This window comes from Ostrea edulis, chromosome 1, assembly GCF_947568905.1.
Source record: "Ostrea edulis chromosome 1, xbOstEdul1.1, whole genome shotgun sequence".
NCBI classification, from domain to species: Eukaryota; Metazoa; Mollusca; class Bivalvia; order Ostreida; family Ostreidae; genus Ostrea; species Ostrea edulis.
Window position 1 is genome coordinate 40,933,434 of NC_079164.1, and position 22,551 is coordinate 40,955,984.

Here is a 22,551-nt window from a genome sequence, read left to right on the forward strand (position 1 = left end):
TCAGTGTATTCCAAAAGAAGGAGGAAAGTGATAGATTGCTGTTAGATGACAAAGAAACTAAGGTTTTTATATTCACATATTCTTCTTGGACAAAAACTCACCGGACAGTGTTTCAAAGTTTTGGTAATTGTTCGTTGTTATACCAGCTGGCTAACGTGAATTACACTCACAAGCAAATGACTATCTATTGTATAATACAATATACTTTTACTGGTTATTACATTTAACTTTACAATACAGTGACACACGTAAACTTTAAAATGTCCATGTACTTTATTTACATGCATACCAAAAACGTACAGTCATCTGCAGAGTCACCAGTTCTGAAAGAGAAAGGTTTTTTAAGGATTAAGTTGGTAAACAAAATTCTGTTTTCTGTATACAACAATAATCGAATATGTGTTTGCTCCTTCGCCAAATTCTCGTCATTTAGAAACGAGAATCACGCGGACCTGTCGGATATGACCTTAAAAATGGAGGCCCCATGTTACGACAGGCGTCGGTACGTTAAAGAACCCTCACTGCTGTGGCCCTGAGCCAGGATTTATAAAGATTGTAAGAATTTTCTTAGATTTCACACTTGATAAGTACTAAAAAAAATTCTTAGCTAAGAATAAAACGTAAGCATCAATTCATAAAAAAGTTAAGCATCATTCTTAGCAAAGTACAGTTCTTATCAATTTAGAAAATTTAAGTTGAATCATCCTAGCAACGCATAGTATTTCCAAAACAAAAGGTGGAACTCTTGTGCGATGGAGGTAGTATTTTTAACATGTTATATATGTGTACGTCATATCTATTAAATTTCGCTGACAAAAACATAAACATCTCTTTACACTAAATGTTTTTATCATAATGATTTTTAAGTTTGATTTTTATGATTTAAAAAGATAATGGATATAAATATCTATTCTGGTACATGTTACCTGACCTGAGTTTATAACATAGGTGCATGGGACATGACTATATAAATGTACCACTACCCCCTTTTATTTACAAAATAATTAGTTATGTACTATTTACATGTCAGTTAAATATAACAATCAAGGTAGATTTACGTTGTTAAAAAAAAACCTGTAAACATATTGTTATCTAATGATTGCTGATAGATAAAAATATATTTTCAAATGTCAGTTTGGATCCGCCACAATAGTGAGTGTAGAGGGCGCTTTTTGAGCAAAGAAAAAGTAGGCCTAACAGAACGGCCATGAACGTGGATCGAAAAACAGGACGATTTTCATATATAATTTTATATATTAATAATGATGTTATAATTTGTCTGACAAACTTGATTAGGACACAAAAAGGAAGTCAACGGCCATCTCTTTGAAGGATATCCAATATCTCCTAGCAAATGCGTATGAACAGGCAACCTTCTTGGGTCAAACAGTACTTTAAGACCACTTTCATTAAGAATCCTGGCGTTATGCATGGGACCCGGTCATTTTGCTACGACATCAAGGATTGTGTAGAATGGAGCAAATACCACCTGTGTGTTGATTTTGTGGCAATAATGCCTATATACGTAATCATTTTCATATTCACTTGGGGTAATGATTTGAATGTGAGTGCCGTCAATGGCCCCGACAAATCTCGGAATCCCAGCAATAGAGAAAAATTCCTCTTGGTTTTTACGAATGTCAGGAGCATTCTGTGGGAATTTAATGAATTATGCAAGAATTCTTGTGGAGGACAGACTTCGGAGGGTTGCAGTTATAGCCCTAGATACGGTGGACTAGGAAACACCCATGTCACCTCCGTTACACGGCTGCATCTTCGCAGTGACAAGACATCGTAGTGTCAGCAAGATGTTTTGAAGTGGGGATACTGCATGATTTCTCTGTGAATTGCTGATACTTTCATGTCCAATCAAAATTTCAATGAAATAAATACCGACTGAATCCAGTCTAATCCTTTCTACAAATTGTGCATCACTGTGCTGAGCTAAATAGTCTTTTCTTTCTAGAAAACATTTTCTGTGTTCTCTATAGACGGCGATTATGATTCCGTGCTTACGGGTTTTTTTAAACAATTTAAGACTGCTATAAACTACACTTAAAGTTAAGAACTGTTTAAGTATTCACCTGCAGGTGCATCGTCGGAAACCCACGGTAAGTCGCTCTACGTTTACCTTCCGTGGGACACAACGCCGATATTTTCGCATAACTCATTAAATTGCGTGACCTTACGTGACATATCGAAGACCAATGGAAATTAGCCGTATGTATTCCCGGTAATCAAAGTGTCAGCTGTAATGGTGGCGCCCCTGAAAGTTTGTGTGTTTTGTTGTGACACTATCAAAGATATATAGATGAAAACTACAGATTTGGCAGCCAAAATGGCTGATCATTTTAACTAATACATGTACTCCTCCTTTCGGAAATCCTGGACCCGCCTCTGGTGTGTTTATTATCTTCATGGCACATCAATAAAATCAGTCATGCATGATGCAATTTATAAATTAGATGTAAATTTGAATTAAAATATGGTCTTACAATCCCGTTCACATGTCATTTTGTAATTAGCGTAGGTGAGACATCAATTGTGTTTACACGAGAGAGGAATGTAATCGAAGGTCACAGTTATTGTCACAATCAAATTGTGCCGACAACACAACTGGAACAAATTACGGCAGTACTTAATAAGCAAGTAAGCTTACCATACCTATATAAACCGATGAAATACCAAGTCTGTTAAAAAAAAATTGCTCCCACATGATGGAACTACGAATGCTGAACATGTAGACCTGTACGATGGTAAACGCTTGGTAACACAGGTTTTTTCCTCTCCTGTCTTTATAGACACAAATACACCCTCTGCTTCAATGATGCAGATAAAGCATTTCGCTGAAAGTTTTGTAACTTGTCCAACTTAAACGTAGTCAAAATCTTGGCTTCGAAAGCATGTTTTTCTATGCTACCGAAAAACTGGAAATAAGGGGCTTTTTCATTGGTTGAATATCGCAATAAATAATGGTAAAGCGATCAATCGCATATAGAAGCCGAGACATACCTTCCAGCAAAAATACTGGCGTTGTGTCCCACGGTAGGTAATCGTAGAGCGACCGACCGTGGGTTTCCGACGATGCTACAGGTGATGACGTCTCAAAATGAGAGAAGAATTCTGGTAATGACTAAAACCCGGTCTCGGTCACGGTCTTCGGTCTCGGTCCCGTGAATAAAACCCGGTCTTCGGTCCCGGTCCCAGATTTTTTTATTCGATAAAAACAGAATACATCGGGATATTGGAACTCCATTTCTCGTTAACTTAGGTGTGACATATCATGCCTGCATTCTGATAGTTGATTGGTCATATTATTTTCTTCTTTCGTAAAATAATATGTGAAAACTCCGGGACCGGTGGGACCGAGAAATAAAAACAATGCTAAAAGCCAGTCCCGGTCTCGACATTTTTCCTCAATAGCCGTTTTAACTACATTTTCATAAAAAAAAATATAAGGACGTGATACTCAATGGCATCCCTTTGTATACATATATTTCTGATTTATTGTGTGTGTAGGTTTTTTATTCCAATTTTCTTTATATTTATGTCAGAATCGAACTCAACTACATGTGCGTAACATTTTCTCCCAAATGATCGCGTTACACTACCTTTTCAGAAGAAGGTTAGGATGTAGAAGAGAAATAATATATATGTACTTATCCTGATGTATTTGTTGGTAATTTACAGTTGCTTTATTTGTTCATTTATTTTATTTCTTTTATTCAGGTCAAGATTCATGTTTTGTATTCCGAACCCGATCTCTTTATATGCGTATACATTTTACATGTATTTGTATATATAACCAATGAATAATAACTATAAAATATTTCTTCCTTTCTTATTGATACTTAGTTTTCTTTTTTCAGTTGTGATTCTTTTAGATACAATGCTTTAAAAATATTCCACCTAATATATTCATAGTATTTATAAAAGTGTGCCATACATACTTCTAGCACATGCTCACCAAAATGTCAGATTCTGTATACTTATACAGAAGATACCCTCTGACTTTAGATGATCTTCAAATAATCTATGATATGTTTTTACTGTAATATTATGTGGTAACTATATTTATTGTGAATAGTTATATACGTATATGTACAAACATATTTATTATGCTGCACAAAAACTGATTGTTTCCTATTTTCAAAATATCTTATACATGTATTTCAAAATGCGTAAATTTGATATAAACTGACAAATTTACATACATTTATAAATATGCAAGACATACATGTAAATTCATTTAAAGGGACTGATTCACGATTTTATCCAAACTTTTTGTTTTTCATTTTGATGATCAGAATCCACTGTCTAATATGTTTAAATGATTTCACACAAAAATTAAGGTTATACATCACCACAGAGGCTCATTTTACAAAGTTTATTCTTTGTTTTGTAAACAAAGATTGCGGTATGTTATTGTTTTCGACATTTTCAAAAGAAATGGATATCGATCTAAGTTTATTATATCTTTCACATTTCAAGCATTTTTGAGGTAAAATGTGTCATCTAAAAGTTAAAATTTGTGACTATACAAAATTAAGATGCGTTATATTACAAAATCAATATTTCACTTGTTTGTTTGTTTACATAAAAAGACTCGAGTCTTTGTTTACATAACACATATTTAAGGCTAAAATATTGCTTTCATTCTTGTATTCACAAGGTAAAAATTTTGGCTGTCAACATTAAATGAGTTATATTTCTAATGTGTAACATCAAAAATGAAAAATATTTTTATTAAAAATCGTGAACCAGTCCCTTTAAAAAATAAATTTCAGTTTTGAAAATATGTAAATAGGCCTACTGTTAGCGCTTCATGAAAAGCATGCCTGCGTGAAGCATTTCATACCCTCATGTATTTTTACTAACCATTCAAAAGTTATGGCTAAGGTTAAAGATTTTCAAAAGTAGGTCAAATTTGAAAGGTGAAGAATTGCATGTAAAGAAAGGTCTTTTCACAAGGAGTACACATGTGAAATATGAAAACCCTATCAACATGCATTCAAAAGTTATGGCGAAGGTTCAAGTTTTTGCTGATAAACAGACGGATGGACCAAAAACTATATATATATATATATATATATATATATATATATATAAAGCAAAAACAAACAATTATAACACCCAACCTTACGTTTACCCCTAGGATCTAAACGATACATGTGATAATCAATTAATTAATATATAAAGCACTAAATAATCACAACTAGGTACTGACAATTTTCGCCCCAGCCCGGGGTCGAACCAGCGACATATGGCACCCACCGCCTAGCAAGATTGTCAAACCAGTGCGTAAGTCCACTCGGCCACAACGACTTCCCTAAAAAGGAAGTTTTGTTATGCTCCTAAAGCGCTACTTATACACACTGATGCAATCTCACACAGTCGCTGTGTCATTCAGTGTTTAAGATATTTTATATAAGGAGAGTGGATCTCTCGATGCAATTGTATAGAATATTTAACATAAAGCACAAACAAACATATTTATACATTGTGTATGTATATATATATATATATATATATATATATATATATATATATATATATACAGTGAAACTTCTCCAAACCGGCCCCTCAGAATACCGGTTCTCTCTGAATATCGGCCGATTTTCAAAGTCCCGGCAGAAATCTTAACATTTCCTTACAAAGAAAGTCTTACAAAACCGGCCACCCCTGAAAACCGGACATCGGCCACTTTTTAAAGTACATTTGTTAACAAACATGTGTAATTTACCCTTTTTGAAGACTAGAAAATCTTGGTCAAAGGTTAATTAAGATCGTCCAGGTGTGCAAATTGACTGACCGACCGGCCAGGTATGAAATTATCCATCGGAGGTGTGAAAACACTAGTGGCCTCTTTAATTTCTATTGTTTACCTGTGCTGTCAAGGGTGTTAATTGACACTTAGCTAATCCAAGAGACCCTTCCAAATTCTGTACAAAATGTAAAAAACAGGAAATTATTGAATGAATACCGTATCAAACGCCATATTGTTTCACCATACTTTCGTATGGATATAAGCGGTAGTTAATAAAGAACAAACCCATGACTGTTAATGATAATTATTAAAAGATAGATTAATTTTCTTGGTTTCCATAGACTTAAAATTCCAAAGAAATATTCAAATTACAATTTCATATTTACTACTGTACTTTTTAAAAACGTCAAAACAAAATTGTTAATGACATAAGCGATGAATGTAAACAGTTTTTATAGGTAAGAGGAATTCCAATAATAGGCCTCTGTTTTTTCTTTATGTATCCTGTTATAGATTTTCAGTTTAAAATTAGATGATTTCAGCGAGAATATTTCTTGTAATTCATAATTATCTTTAGGTACAAGCGGACTAATATAATCTCCACCGATAATTGATCATAGATCACCAGATCAAAGTGAACAGTACCTACTTTGTGAATATTGAGATAAAATGTCTATAATTGCTAAATTCTCGGTATACCGGTCATCCCTCTAAACCGGCCGTTTTTTCCGGTCCGAGAGCCGACCGGTTTAGAGAAGTTTCACTGGGACCAGGACCGAAGACCGGGTTTTAGTCACGGGACCGAGACCGAAGACCGGGACCGAGACCGGGTTTTAGTCAGTACCAAGAATTCTCAACGACACGTAAAACAACAACAACAACAAACATGTATATCATATCCACCACCAAACAAGAGATTACTAGAGTGATTTAAAGTATATCATAGAAATCAACAACAACAAAAACAAACATGTATATCATATCCACCACTAAACAAGAGATTACTAGAGTGATTTATAGTATATCATAACCACCACTAAACAAGAGATTACTAGAGTGATTTATAGTATATCATAACCACCACTAAACAAGAGATTACTAGAGTGATTTATAGTATATCATAACTACCACTAAACAAGAGATTACTAGAGTGATTTATAGTATATCATAACCACCACTAAACAAGAGATTACTAGAGTGATTATAGTATATCATAACCACCACTAAACAAGAGATTACTACAGTGATTTATAGTATATCATAACCACCACTAAACAAGAGATTACTACAGTGATTTATAGTATATCATAACCACCACTAAACAAGAGATTACTAGAGTGATTTATAGTATATCATAACCACCACTAAACAAGAGATTACTAGAGTGATTTATTGTATATCATAACCACCACTAAACAAGAGATTACTAGAGTGATTTATTGTATATCATAACCACCACTAAACAAGAGATTACTAGAGTGATTATAGTATATCATAACCACCACTAAACAAGAGATTACTACAGTGATTTATAGTATATCATAACCACCACTAAACAAGAGATTACTAGAGTGATTATAGTATATCATAACCACCACTAAACAAGAGATTTCTAGAGTGATTTATAGTATATCATAACCACCACTAAACAAGAGATTACTAGAGTGATTATAGTATATCATAACCACCACTAAACAAGAGATTACTAGAGTGATTTATAGTATATCATAACCACCACTAAACAAGAGATTACTACAGTGATTTATAGTATATCATAACCACCACTAAACAAGAGATTACTACAGTGATTTATAGTATATCATAACCACCACTAAACAAGAGATTACTACAGTGATTTATTGTATATCATAACCACCACTAAACAAGAGATTACTACAGTGATTTATTGTATATCATAACCACCACTAAACAAGAGATTACTACAGTGATTTATAGTATATCATAACCACCACTAAACAAGAGATTACTACAGTGATTTATAGTATATCATAACCACCACTAAACAAGAGATTACTACAGTGATTTATAGTATATCATAACCACCACTAAACAAGAGATTACTACAGTGATTTATAGTATATCATAACCACCACTAAACAAGAGATTACTAGAGTGATTATAGTATATCATAACCACCACTAAACAAGAGATTACTACAGTGATTTATAGTATATCATAACCACCACTAAACAAGAGATTACTACAGTGATTTATAGTATATCATAACCACCACTAAACAAGAGATTACTACAGTGATTTATAGTATATCATAACCACCACTAAACAAGAGATTACTACAGTGATTTATAGTATATCATAACCACCACTAAACAAGAGATTACTACAGTGATTTATTGTATATCATAACCACCACTAAACAAGAGATTACTACAGTGATTTATTGTATATCATAACCACCACTAAACAAGAGATTACTACAGTGATTTATAGTATATCATAACCACCACTAAACAAGAGATTACTACAGTGATTTATAGTATATCATAACCACCACTAAACAAGAGATTACTACAGTGATTTATAGTATATCATAACCACCACTAAACAAGAGATTACTACAGTGATTTATAGTATATCATAACCACCACTAAACAAGAGATTACTACAGTGATTTATAGTATATCATAACCACCACTAAACAAGAGATTACTACAGTGATTTATAGTATATCATAACCACCACTAAACAAGAGATTACTACAGTGATTTATAGTATATCATAACCACCACTAAACAAGAGATTACTACAGTGATTTATAGTATATCATAACCACCACTAAACAAGAGATTACTACAGTGATTTATAGTATATCATAACCACCACTAAACAAGAGATTACTAGAGTGATTTATAGTATATCATAACCACCACTAAACAAGAGATTACTAGAGTGATTTATAGTATATCATAACCACCACTAAACAAGAGATTACTACAGTGATTATAGTATATCATAACCACCACTAAACAAGAGATTACTACAGTGATTTATAGTATATCATAACCACCACTAAACAAGAGATTACTACAGTGATTTATAGTATATCATAACCACCACTAAACAAGAGATTACTACAGTGATTTATAGTATATCATAACCACCACTAAACAAGAGATTACTACAGTGATTTATAGTATATCATAACCACCACTAAACAAGAGATTACTACAGTGATTTATAGTATATCATAACCACCACTAAACAAGAGATTACTACAGTGATTTATAGTATATCATAACCACCACTAAACAAGAGATTACTACAGTGATTTATAGTATATCATAACCACCACTAAACAAGAGATTACTACAGTGATTTATAGTATATCATAACCACCACTAAACAAGAGATTACTACAGTGATTTATAGTATATCATAACCACCACTAAACAAGAGATTACTACAGTGATTTATAGTATATCATAACCACCACTAAACAAGAGATTACTACAGTGATTTATAGTATATCATAACAACCACTAAACAAGAGATTACTACAGTGATTTATAGTATATCATAACCACCACTAAACAAGAGATTACTACAGTGATTTATAGTATATCATAACCACCACTAAACAAGAGATTACTACAGTGATTTATAGTATATCATAACCACCACTAAACAAGAGATTACTACAGTGATTTATAGTATATCATAACCACCACTAAACAAGAGATTACTAGAGTGATTTATAGTATATCATAACCACCACTAAACAAGAGATTACTAGAGTGATTTATAGTATATCATAACCACCACTAAACAAGAGATTACTACAGTGATTTATAGTATATCATAACCACCACTAAACAAGAGATTACTACAGTGATTTATAGTATATCATAACCACCACTAAACAAGAGATTACTAGAGTGATTTATAGTATATCATAACCACCACTAAACAAGAGATTACTACAGTGATTTATAGTATATCATAACCACCACTAAACAAGAGATTACTAGAGTGATTATAGTATATCATAACCACCACTAAACAAGAGATTACTACAGTGATTTATAGTATATCATAACCACCACTAAACAAGAGATTACTACAGTGATTTATAGTATATCATAACCACCACTAAACAAGAGATTACTAGAGTGATTTATAGTATATCATAACCACCACTAAACAAGAGATTACTAGAGTGATTTATAGTATATCATAACCACCACTAAACAAGAGATTACTAGAGTGATTTATAGTATATCATAACCACCACTAAACAAGAGATTACTAGAGTGATTTATAGTATATCATAACCACCACTAAACAAGAGATTACTAGAGTGATTTATAGTATATCATAACCACCACTAAACAAGAGATTACTAGAGTGATTTATAGTATATCATAACCACCACTAAACAAGAGATTACTAGAGTGATTTATAGTATATCATAACCACCACTAAACAAGAGATTACTAGAGTGATTTATAGTATATCATAACCACCACTAAACAAGAGATTACTAGAGTGATTTATAGTATATCATAACCACCACTAAACAAGAGATTACTAGAGTGATTTATAGTATATTATAAAAAGAGTTTTACAATAGTAAGGAATATTTGAAGCTGCTTTTGATCTTGGAATGGAAAATGGTATATTATTACCTGTGTTGACAAAGTAACTTAACTAGCACGGAAGACGGAAATGGGAAATGTGTAATTATCAGAAACTACAATCTCAATAGCAACGACATTTATTTACCTTTTCATAGAAGTAGCTTCACACCCTCCACTTCATTTTCTCCAAGGAATATATGGTGGACCCGTTGGATCGCTAGCTGCAGAATTTCGATAAAATAAATTGAGAAAAACTCCGGAATAATATGCCACTTGTAGTAATACTGATTGCAAATAAGCTGTAGAAATATGTATTTTATATGCCCGAGATCAAACATGTTTGTATGGTTTTCAGAGTTTGTTTGGTGCAGACCTTAATCATATTGCCAAAGACATCAAATCAGTTGTCGGATTAGCTATATATTGAAGATAACGTATTGTCCATAAGACAAAAAATCAATTCATGGATTAGGTAGGTACATGTATATTGAAGATGATATGAATGTATTGACTCTTACGAGGGTGGATTTTTGACTGTGAGTTTGGAAGTCCAGCTGCAAAATAGATAAAGTTCGTGTTATGATCAATCATGCTTTGAAAAACCCTAATTGATGAATCAATTCTATGAAAAAAATTTAAAACTCTATCATGTAAATATTGCACACACTTGAGGATAACAATGAAAATTTTTACCCTCGTAAAGCCTTGTCAACCGAGGTTGCAGCTGAGGTTTACAATGCATTTACAGGAGTGACAGTTGTTAATGTTACCATCAAATACATGGAGGTGAAGATAACGAACAGTGGGCAAACACGGACCCCTGGATATACTAGAGATGGGATCAGGTCCCTAGGAGGAGTAAGCATCCCCTGTCGACCGATCACGCCCGCCGTGAGCCCTATATCTTGATCAGGTAAACGGAGTTATCCGTAGTCAAAATCAGTGTGCCAAGAACAGTTTAATAATCGGTATACTTTCATGTAAATTAGACGAATTTGATGGGCTTAGAAATATTTGTTAAGAAGTATTGTTAACCGAGGCGAAATGTAAAAACGGGGAAAAAAACATTGTTGACCGAGGCAAAGTCGAGGTCAACAATGGTTTTTTGCGGGGTGACAATATTCACATATTAACCTACAAAACAGGTAAAATTTCATAATAAAATCGACGGTTGTCAAGTAATGTTTTTCGTTGCCAGATACAATCATCTTAAAAGCTGCGGTTTTTACTTCCATAAGGAAACATTTTGTTGTTGTTTTTAAACGTTTACTATTGTATATGAAAGTATAAAAATTGAACATTCTTCTCTCTTTTCTTTCACATTCCGACGAGAATATTCCTCGCATTGACGTAATCAGTTTGAGTGAAAGTGCCAAAAACTTTAGATAAATTCTATAGACTGGGGTCTTTTTTAGACAAAGACAAATAAAAGACACCACAGAGTCGTCCACTTCTGCTTCATACTTAAATGTTTTATTGAAAGTAAATATTAACGGCAAACTGACAACTCAACTGTATGACAAACGGGATGATTTCAGCTTCTCCATCGTCAACTTCCCATATTTATGTAGCAATATTCCATTATCACCTGCATATGGTGTTTATATCTCTCAACTGATTCGATACGCAAGAGCTTCTGCGTATAGTCAGTTTTTGAATCGAGACAAGCTACTGACAAACAAGTTGATGGTACAGAGGTTTCAACAGTCTCGATTGAAGTCAGCATTTTGCAAATCCTATGGTCGTTATAACGATCTAGTTCGTCAATACAACCTATCATTGGATGAAATGCTGTCTGACATGTTAGGCCGTTCTTGGCACACTGATTTTGACTACGGATAACTCCGTTTACCTGATCATGATATAGGGCTCACGGCGGGCGTGACCGGTCGACAGGGAATGCTTACTCCTCCTAGACACCTGATCCCATCTCTGATCCGTGTTTGGCCAACTATCTATTTTGTATTGCTTATAGGAGTTATGATATTGATCACTGTCCGTTATCTTCACCTTTCATTAATGATCTATTCATGTTTAATAAGATACAATCGTCACAGTCTTATGTTCAATATTATATAATGAAAGGGATGATAAAATGTTCTACTCTGATTTTACGTACAATCATGAGTGTGTGGAACTGGCCTTTCTCCAGTGGGGCGTGGTATATCAACCTCTCCGTACGGGTTAGTGTACTGAATGTTGCCGGGAGACTGTCCTGGTTGTGTGGGTAGTCGTCTATCTCCGGGGGGCTGTGGAATAGGCTGTCCTGGTGGTTTGGGTAGTCGGTTATCTCCGGGTGGATAAGGTCCAGGCCGATTATGTATTTCTTCAAGTGGGTGTGGTATATCTACAAAAGGCAGTGTTCACGTTTGAAATTTTAGCATACTCATGATTATGTAAATATTCTAATTATGGTAAATAGATATATGTATACATGGCCATGGTGTAGGATCCCAGATCACTGACGGACCAGAAGGTGGTTGAGCATCATCAGTATTGATGTAGCCAATATTTTCTCTCCTTAAACGTGTTTCTTGCGCCAGAGAGGGCACCTGAGCTGCCTAAAGAATAGAATCGAACAATGAAATCTTAGTACAAAAGACAATTTAAGTAGCAGAACAATAATGCAATATTGGAAACGTGTAATTTTTTCTTATATAGATTACAAATGACTGTTTTTAATATTTTATTGTGCTGTGGGTGCAGAACGCGGAATTCGTGAAGATTTGTGATATACTGTACCGCGATGACTTAAAGCTGACATGAATTAATAAATACGTACACCCTTTCTCATCTTATCCGCCATATTTCTCTCAGGTAGCCTAATTTACTCTACCCGTATATACCCCAAATGTGATTGTTACACACTATAGTAGTATATAGGGAATGCGAAACAAATAAAATCACATTTTAAAACATTATGCTTTGCTCAAATTTACAAAATGTTTATTGTATACCAATGCAACGTTCCGAAAGTTTAGATAATTTAGAAAAAAAATGCAAAAAAAGCTTCTCTTGCATACTTGCAAGTGCATGCAAGTATTTGCAATTTCTTCTGAAATAAATGCGGAGAAATCATTTGCCAATTACATACTGATAGAATGGAATATGCAAAGAGCATAAAATATATTATTTATACCAATTCTTGCAATACAGGTCCATGCCATATGCATAATATGTAATGCACATGGCATATTCGCCAAAAAAAAAAAAAACCCGTATCAAATACGGACGTCTATTCAACAGGTATCGGAGATGTGCACTTACTGAAAATATTAGATTTTCTTTATTCTGATAAATCCACGAAACGAAATGATAAACTCCATTTATATCTCGTTAAAACTTTACAACACGTTGTCGTTCCATTATACAGACTGCGACACACATCACCCGTGCCAAACAGGGTGTCTTCAATCAGGGGAAATGTCAGAGTCGAAAATTTTTCCTGTATTGAATGCTTGTCTGGTCGAGGTTATGCAGTTTATAGAAATCGGGAATCTAATCATATACACTGAGCATCTGGTTGGATATATTGCGTGCTCAATTCAAAATTTATCGATGATCATATACAAATTTGGATATACAAATAAGGGAATAATGATCGAAAATATACATCTGTTTAAAAATGCGGGCATTACATTTGCAATCCATAATAAACAGTTGATTACACAAAGACACATATAAAAGGAAATGTATAAACGAAAATATAGGTTTATTGTTTCTTTGGGAACCACATAATTATTTACGGTCTCTGTATGTCCATATCCATTGATTGATTGAACAGGAGAGAGAGAGAGAGAGAGAGAGAGAGAGACTGTCCTACTTCGATGTACAATATATCATTTCACAGAAGGAAAGAAAATTGATCACTGATATAATGGTAAGCTTACAAGCATTAAAAAATTCCAGCTATTTAAAAATTTGTTATTGACAATATATTAAAAACTTACAGGAGTTGATGCTTATAATTGAATTCATTACAAATTTAAAAAATATATATATCAGTTTAAACTGTGCATGTAGAAAATACTGACTTTGTATGTTAGAATACCGGAAAAAAGTAAATTGTCAAAAAAGTGGGGAGAGCAGACCAGCCCAGCCTCCCTGACCACCCCAACCCTCTGTATACGTGCCTGAAACAACATATAAATTCGTGTTGAAAGAAAGGTGCATATCTGCATTTCATTAACTTCCAAAGGAGCTCGAATTTATGTATTCCCCTATTAATTATTTTGTATGCAAGATTCGTTCTCGAATTTAGAATCATGCTTTCAGTCAGAGCAGAAATGAATTCATTTTGAAGTACATCTAGTTTGAATGCAAATGTGGGGTTCCTTCTTTTAATTTCATCAGACTCATTAGGACCCCCTCCCCCAAACTATGCAGCTTTGTTTTTATTGATATCTAAATCGGCATATGAATCCGGATATAAATTATATAATGTTTTTTCGTGATCATATAGATATCGATACTAGAAAATGTTTATACTCTTGCTTTTTGCATAACCTACTAATGCATTACAGTAGATTGACACTGTATCATATCAAATAAAACCTCAACACAAATTTTACTGATGTATGAATACTAACATCTTATCGAATACATCTGAATTTGAAATTTCGAGGTACAGCGACATGTCTATTTTCAGAATATATCCATTGCACCAGATCTACGAAATGAAAATTATCATTATGGCATGTTACAGAAACGTTAAAACACACATATGCTATAGTCCTGCAATGCATGCATGCGATTTTTCTGAATAGATGTATTTATGTATTCGTGAATGAAGTTCCTTCGCTTAAAACTATCTTGGCCTTTATGCATTTTGTTTTGTGATATTGGTTTACCATTCCTTACACTGTGTAAATGAAGGAAAACGTGGTAAAGGGTGCAATTCTACACCATACATTTAATTAGTATGCATGCATGTGTTGAAAAGCAAAATGTACATGTAATAACCAGACATGTATCGTCATTTTTCATGGGGGGGGGGGTACAACAGGAAGAAAAAATGGAAAATTGGATTCTTTAAAATTTCTTGCTATTCAAAATAATAATTAAAAGAGATGAACGAAAACAGCAACAAAATAAAACAAAAAACCCAAGCAAACCAAGATGTTTTATCCGATGTTCAAAGTCCTAATGTGGAGGTGAAGGGTTAAAAGAGTCTTTTACTTTGACTGCCTCAATAATTTCCCCCTACACTTCATTTTCTTCCATCGTTGGGGGTGGGTGGGGTGGTTAGAGTCCTCTACTATGAGTGCCTCATAATACCTTCATTTTCTTAATTGGTGGTGGTGTGTGTCTTCTACTATTATATCAGAACTTTCAAGCTGGAGTCAAGTTTTTTTTTTTGGGGGGGGGGGGGGGTGTCACCCAATATATTTTTTTACTTTCATTACAAAATAACGGTCTCTCACTTCTGTCGGCGCGGGTTCGAAACCCGCTTGCGCCGGTAAGTGAGAAAGTTTCCCAGTTTACTTTTGGAAGGTCGGTGGTCTCTTCCCAGGTACATTGTATCTGGTTTCTCTCTTCCACCAACAAAAACTGAGCGCCACCAGATAACTGAAAAATGGTTGAGTGTGGCGGAAAACATAAAAAAAAACAACAACAAAATAACAACAACAAAAAATGGATATTGTTATCAAAGATGGGGGACAGACACTCTTGTCCCTTCCTCTTGATTCTATGTACCTTTGTACCTGACCTTTGTATTTGGGAGAGGGCCTACATAGGCTATGCCTGTTGCCCAATCCTGTTGAGTTTCTCAATAAAATATGTTTGAATAAAAAAAAATTCTATGTGCTTGATAACTACGCATATGATAAACTCCATTATTACATTTTGCATTACTACAATTTGCGTCGAGTTCAACGCAGAATGTAATAAAGCAAAATGGCATAGATGTATAAGAACTATTGAGCATAAAATGAAGTAATTGAAAATAACATTATTTAAAGATATGTTTAATTTTCAATTATTGCGTGCTTTAAATGAATCAAATAAATCTGTATTATCAATTAATGAGAGCAATATTGAGTTACTGTTCTCTTATATTGAATTAACGATATCAGTTGTCTTAATAAGAGCGTGATTATTACAAGATCATCGTTTGAATCCTCTCTCTCTCTCTCTCTCTCATCCCATACACTCGTGCAGTGTTGTTTATGCAAATTATCTATGCACAAACAATTTATGTACCTAAATGATTTCCTGATTTATAAATCTGCAATACTCTGACAAGTAAATCATACGGTATAAGGATTCATTCACAATACAGGGTAAATATTCTACACTGATACTTCCCCTGATTGAAGATAGCTGATCAGCACGGGCTAAGTGTGTCGCAGTCTGTACAATGGACAATGTTGTTTACTGTTGGAATACAAATGGAGTGTATCGTTTTGTTCATGGATTATGCTAATAATGGGAGTTGTACTACTACTTTGAGTATTTTCGACAAGTGTACACGTACATCTTCGGTCCTTTACAGATATTACGAGTAGACCCAGGTAAATAGTCATCCGCATTCGATGCTTTTTCATGGCGAGCATACATGACCATGTCTTCTTTATACGTACAGTAGCATTTATGTATTTGCATTTTGCTTGAAGTGTGAATGGTATAGATTTTATACCCTTTGCTTATTCCATTTCATCAATAGATCTAGATAATAAATGAAATATTTCTCCGCGTTTTTGTATAGTTTTGACATATTTATTGCAAATGTACGCACATTCACGTAAAGAAAAGGCATTCTATATGTAATGGTTATCTTCTAGCATCCGAGTAATATTCACATTATCAAATAGATGGGCGGTCTTCTGTCACGAGTGCGCGGAGCGCACGAGTGAGAGAAGGACCGCCCATCTTTTTGATAATGTGAATTTTACGAGGATGCTAGAAGATAACCGACTTGTCACATATTTCAAAAGCTTCTCATTTTACATTTATTGAACCATACATTCAATACAATGGTAGATTGCCATAGAAGCATGTGTATATAAAATTCAATACGCTTTACCCGTAAAACAACAAAACTAACTTAACGAAAATTGATTGTCCCTGTCAGTATCAATCACATATTGGTGGCTTCATAAATAATTTTTCAGGAATTTAATTCTATACATGTATTTTGTACAAATGTTTTAAGAAAACATGTATAACACAAATATTAAAGTAGGAAAAGGATTAAAGACTTGCATTAGCAAACTCTTTATAAAATGAGAGAGAGAGAGAGAAAGATATATATATATATATATATATATATATATATATATATATATATATATATATAACATTACTGACTGAAAAAACACGGTCACAGGTATGTGTATATCTGTTACATAACAATTCCTGTCTGCTTCAACGCCCATCATCAATCGGAGCACGCTTTACCCGTAAAACAGCGGAACTAATTAACTTAATTAAAACTGATTATCCCTGGCAGTATCTATCACTATCGTCCCCTTATATACCATGCGAACCCTGATCCATATAACAACAGAATGGCTGTATAACACAAATATTAAAGTGGGAAAAGGATTAAAGACTTGCATTAGCAAACTCTTTATAAAATATGAGAGAGAGAGCTAGCGAGAGAGAGAGAGAGAGAGAGAGAGAGAGAGAACTATTTAACATTACTGACTGCAAAAACGGTCACAGGTATGTGTATACATGTAGTTGTTACGTAACACCTCTCGTCTGTTTCAACGCCCCAGACATCGATCGGCGCACGCTTCGCCCGTGAAACGGCAAAAGAAACTTCACGAAAACTGATTATCCCTGTCTTGTTCTGATGTTAGTACCGCCCATGCGATAACAAGCACAGGGGCTCGGTTGTCAGATATTGAAGTTTTGTATTATTTGTTCCCGAATAATAAATTGAAGTTTTGCATGATTTGTGTCCGAATAATAAATTATATAAATAAAATCCACCACCAAAATCCGCTTTTTTAGAGGTTTTAAAAAAGGTGTATCATGTGTACATTAAAAAAAGTAAAGGGACGACACTCGCCATCTTGGATTTCTAGGGGGCCCTCGATTCACGGCTTGTTTTTAACAATTTCTACTCTCTGGCTACCGATTTCTGGCGAGATCTATGTTGGAAAAAGATCCAACGACTTCTCCCTATCGTCTGCTTATGTCTACATGCCGTATTAAAGATCCAGTGACCCGAAACATCCTCGATACCTGTCCCTACTTATCGAAAGCAACGGAAGACACGACGCCTACCGGAGCTCTCCATATAATCACTGGGGTGTTCCGAACGCATACGATAAATCTAGAGAAGTCTAAGTTGAAATAAGCACTAAATTTAAATTGAATTTAGTAAACGAATGTTTTCCACGGAAGAACAAAGAATTCAGACAATGTCGTAGCATAGTAAGCTGTAAATAGTAAACTATGTAATTTATGGGAGAGATTTTATATACCAATAACTGAATGATTCTCATTAGATTAACTTACGCACAAAGTACCACAGGGGCACATGATCAAAAGAACACCTGTTTATCCACACATTGCTATATAAATATCAAATTGAAGGCCGATATACCATACAAGTATTGTAAGTGTATTGTCGTTAACTCATCAGTGTTCGTTCGATTAAACAAACACAGGTTGCAGGCCCATAGAAGGCGTGGGGGGGGGGGGGGTTCATGCAAACCTCCCCCTTTCCCCATTTCAACTTATCTTGACCAATTATATGTAAATCCACTTTTTTCCCTATCATTAAGGGAAATTGATTAAGAGTAATCTCTCCCCCCCCCCACCCCCCACCCCCTTATGGGCTGTCTTTCTCCTGCTTTAGCCTTTTAAGAAGAGAAACAAAAATCCCCCTCCCCCATTTAGAATCATTCAATGGGTCCGATATGCAAAACTGTACACTGTGAGCATTGTTTATTTTGAAATGTTACAATTCAACTTAAATACGACGTGCAAGAACTTTATTCAAAATAACGAAACAAAATTCTATCATATTTTAGGTCTCTCCAAAATATCAGTAAATGTGAAAATGGAAACATCCCATTGTCAGCAGCTTGGCCGTTTATCAATAAATTGTGACCATTCTAAAGCAAAGTCAATACTTTTAAGATGTTGTTTTTGCGGTGTTGATTTCTCTGGACTTATCGTATACATTCGGAACACCCCAGTGATTATATGGAGAGCTCCAGTAGGCGTCGTGTCACTCGATGCAAACTTCCGTTGCTTTCGATAAGTAGGGACAGGTATCGAGGATGTTTCGGGTCACTGGATCTTTAATACGGCATGTAGACATAAGCAGACGATAGGGAGAAGTCGTTGGATCTTTTTCCAACATAGATTTCGCCAGAAACCGGTAGGCAGAGAGTAGAAATTGTTAAAAACAAGCCGTGAATCGAGGGCCCCCTAGAAATCCAAGATGGCGAGTGTCGTCCCTTTACTTTTTTTAATGTACACATGATACACCTTTTTTAAAACCTCTAAAAAAGCGGATTTTGGTGGTGGATTTTATTTATATAATTTATTATTCGGACACAAATCATGCAAAACTTCAATTTATTATTCGGGAACAAATAATACAAAACTTCAATATCTGACAACCGAGCTCCTGTGATAACAAGATGGGAGGAGCTAGTTTTATCATATATGCGATAACAAAACCCTACTGATGATAACCAGACACAATACCTGAACAACAAAAGAAAATCACTGTAAATATGTGACAATTATTTATCCAAAGCTTTTAGAATGATTTACTACTGTACGATATGTTTATTGTAATTTTGAGCACTGCATGGTGTTTCAAAACGTGATTTCATTTCTTCTTGATGTCCTATAAATTAGTATAGGAGATGTACGTGTTACCTGTCGAAGCTACCCGCACAGGTAAATCGAAGACACTGATGTGAAGTGAAGCGTAGCAAAACTCGTCCCCTTATATACCATGCGAACCCTGATCCATATAACAATAGAATATCCAACTAATATGGCGGATTAGCAAAGAAATATGGCGGACATATAGAATTATACTATATTTATTAATTCATGTCAGCTTTAATGAACATTTTTAATCCTTTCTATACACATGCTCACTGTATGTATTTTAGAACGATTTACTACTGTACGATATGTTTATTGTAATTTTGAGCACTGCATGGTGAACTACAGGGCCTTCACAAATCACAAAAAAAAACATGGTTTGTGATTTAAGGGGGAAAATGGAAACTTGTAATTATATCCTATTCATCCATGTTTCACACTGCACGCCTCTTTCATGACAGCTATTAAAGGATTGTTGATTATTATTGAACGCTTTGAGATGTGGTATTTTGCATGTACACTTTAGAATATATGCATTCTTTAGACACAAAAAAAGGTTTTGTTTTTTTGGTGTTTGTGTCCATGTTACTTCACTGTCACAATCTTTTCCTGCCAGAAAACATTGAGATCTGGTTAGAGCAGGTGTGTTTTATTATCTTTTTGTGTTAATATGCAATAAAAACACTATATATTAACACAGTTGTCTTTATACAATGCATAACCAACAAACACTGGCAAATTCAAGAAGATATGATAGATGGAATTTACTCGGATATATTAAAATTGATAATTTATAAATTATGCTTCTAAATATAGTGCTTAGAAAAGTGTAACTTTTTCCTGAGAGTAACACTGGAGTAATAAGCTATATATTGACATAAGAAGAAGGGGTATCGGACCATTCAAGAAGGAGGGAATGATCTCCCTTCCCCTAAAATCAGAATAGGTCTAAGACATCCAAAATGGTATCCAGATGGCTGACTAGCTCAAATCATCATTCAAAGTTTCGATATTCAGTTTCTTTTGACAATTAATTGAAGAATTATTCCAATACTTTTGACCCCAAAAATCTTGCTTATATTTTTCCTACTAGGGACAACCTTCATCGCTTTTATAATATTTTAAGTGAAGGAATAATGGTATCTTAATACACCGCTGATTCCACCGAAAATATATTCCCCTGTAATTGAAGTTCCTCTCACACCATTTGCGTTAAATGTTACTCCTGTATACAAGGAAACAGTAATATATTTCCTTTACCCCTATATCTGAAAATTAAACAAACGCATGCTAACATGGATACGTTGCTTGTTTTCTAATTTATCTCAATCACGACAAGTGACCATCAATAAATGACGACACCAATTGTAGAAACACATTGAGAAAGCAGCCTGTCATTCGGTAATAGTGTGAAATTCATATGATTAATACAATTTTTGAATTTCTCAAAACTACTTAGTTACAGGTGCGTACTTACCAAAGCGAGGACGAGCGCACAGATAACCCGTGAGGGAGTCATTCTTCTGCGTTCAGGACTTAGACCCGAGCTTTATATAGTGTTTCCAGACTGTAATTTTCATGACATTTCAGTGAATGTCGTGAGAATGATAGGACTTTTCAAAAACGTATTTAAAAAACCACTCATACTTATTCAGTAAGTGATCGTATGATCGAGCGCCCTAAACTGTGCATAATGGACCGTAAAAGTATTATTTTCCAACCCATTTACTCATTTTTAAACACATTTGGTTGACGAATGATACATGCAATAAAAAGCAAATACCATAAAAGCTGCAGATAATCTCATTTTCAGCCCCGGGAACATTTCATCGGCTCTGTGTCTGCATGCAAAATGTCTCTAAATGCTATTGTTCTAATAGGTAATTTCCTCAACTTTAGATCATACTTCTACCGTACTATGTACACAGGGAGTGGACGTATAGGGTGTCATTTGCTATGTATTGTCAACACAATTCTATTGTTAATCAGAATATGTGAAATAGTCTGTAAATATTCATTTCTTTGTAATCATTTGTACTTGATTTGAAAAATTTTGCCTCGTAAGAATATAAACCTATCTAAGTTAATATAACAACGTGCCCATGGGAATTCGAACAGACTGTTGGAGGACCAGATCACCAACGTCTACGAAGATATTGTTAATGAGGAACTCCAGCATCAATCTCATAATCCCTACATGTATAAGGATGACAAAATAAAGAGTTGGACAAACACGGACCCCGGACGCACCAGAGGCGGGATCAAGTGTCTAGGAGTAAGCATCCCCTGTAGACCGGTCACATCCGCCATTCCTCACGATAAATTAAATCCTAGGCTTTTTTTTTTATATTTTACATA

At 34.5% G+C, this 22,551-nt stretch overlaps 1 protein-coding gene across 2 annotated transcripts; it reads right to left on the reverse strand.

The window, feature by feature from the left end:
- Nucleotides 1-187: 187 nt before the first annotated feature.
- Nucleotides 188-21,799, reverse strand: LOC125656251 (uncharacterized). Of its 2 annotated transcripts, XM_048886870.2 has the most exons (6): nucleotides 21,671-21,799; nucleotides 12,821-12,947; nucleotides 12,506-12,733; nucleotides 10,905-10,940; nucleotides 10,532-10,607; nucleotides 188-323 (listed from the first exon to the last, which is right to left on the reverse strand). In XM_048886870.2, exons 1-5 carry the CDS (start codon nucleotides 21,710-21,712, stop codon nucleotides 10,564-10,566), a joined length of 477 nt encoding a protein of 158 aa, XP_048742827.2. In that variant the 5' UTR covers nucleotides 21,713-21,799; the 3' UTR covers nucleotides 188-323; nucleotides 10,532-10,563. The 2 variants fall into 2 exon arrangements, with proteins under 2 accessions (XP_048742827.2, XP_048742835.2); XM_048886878.2 differs by lacking the exon at nucleotides 10,905-10,940.
- Between the last annotated feature and the right edge of the window lie 752 nt (nucleotides 21,800-22,551).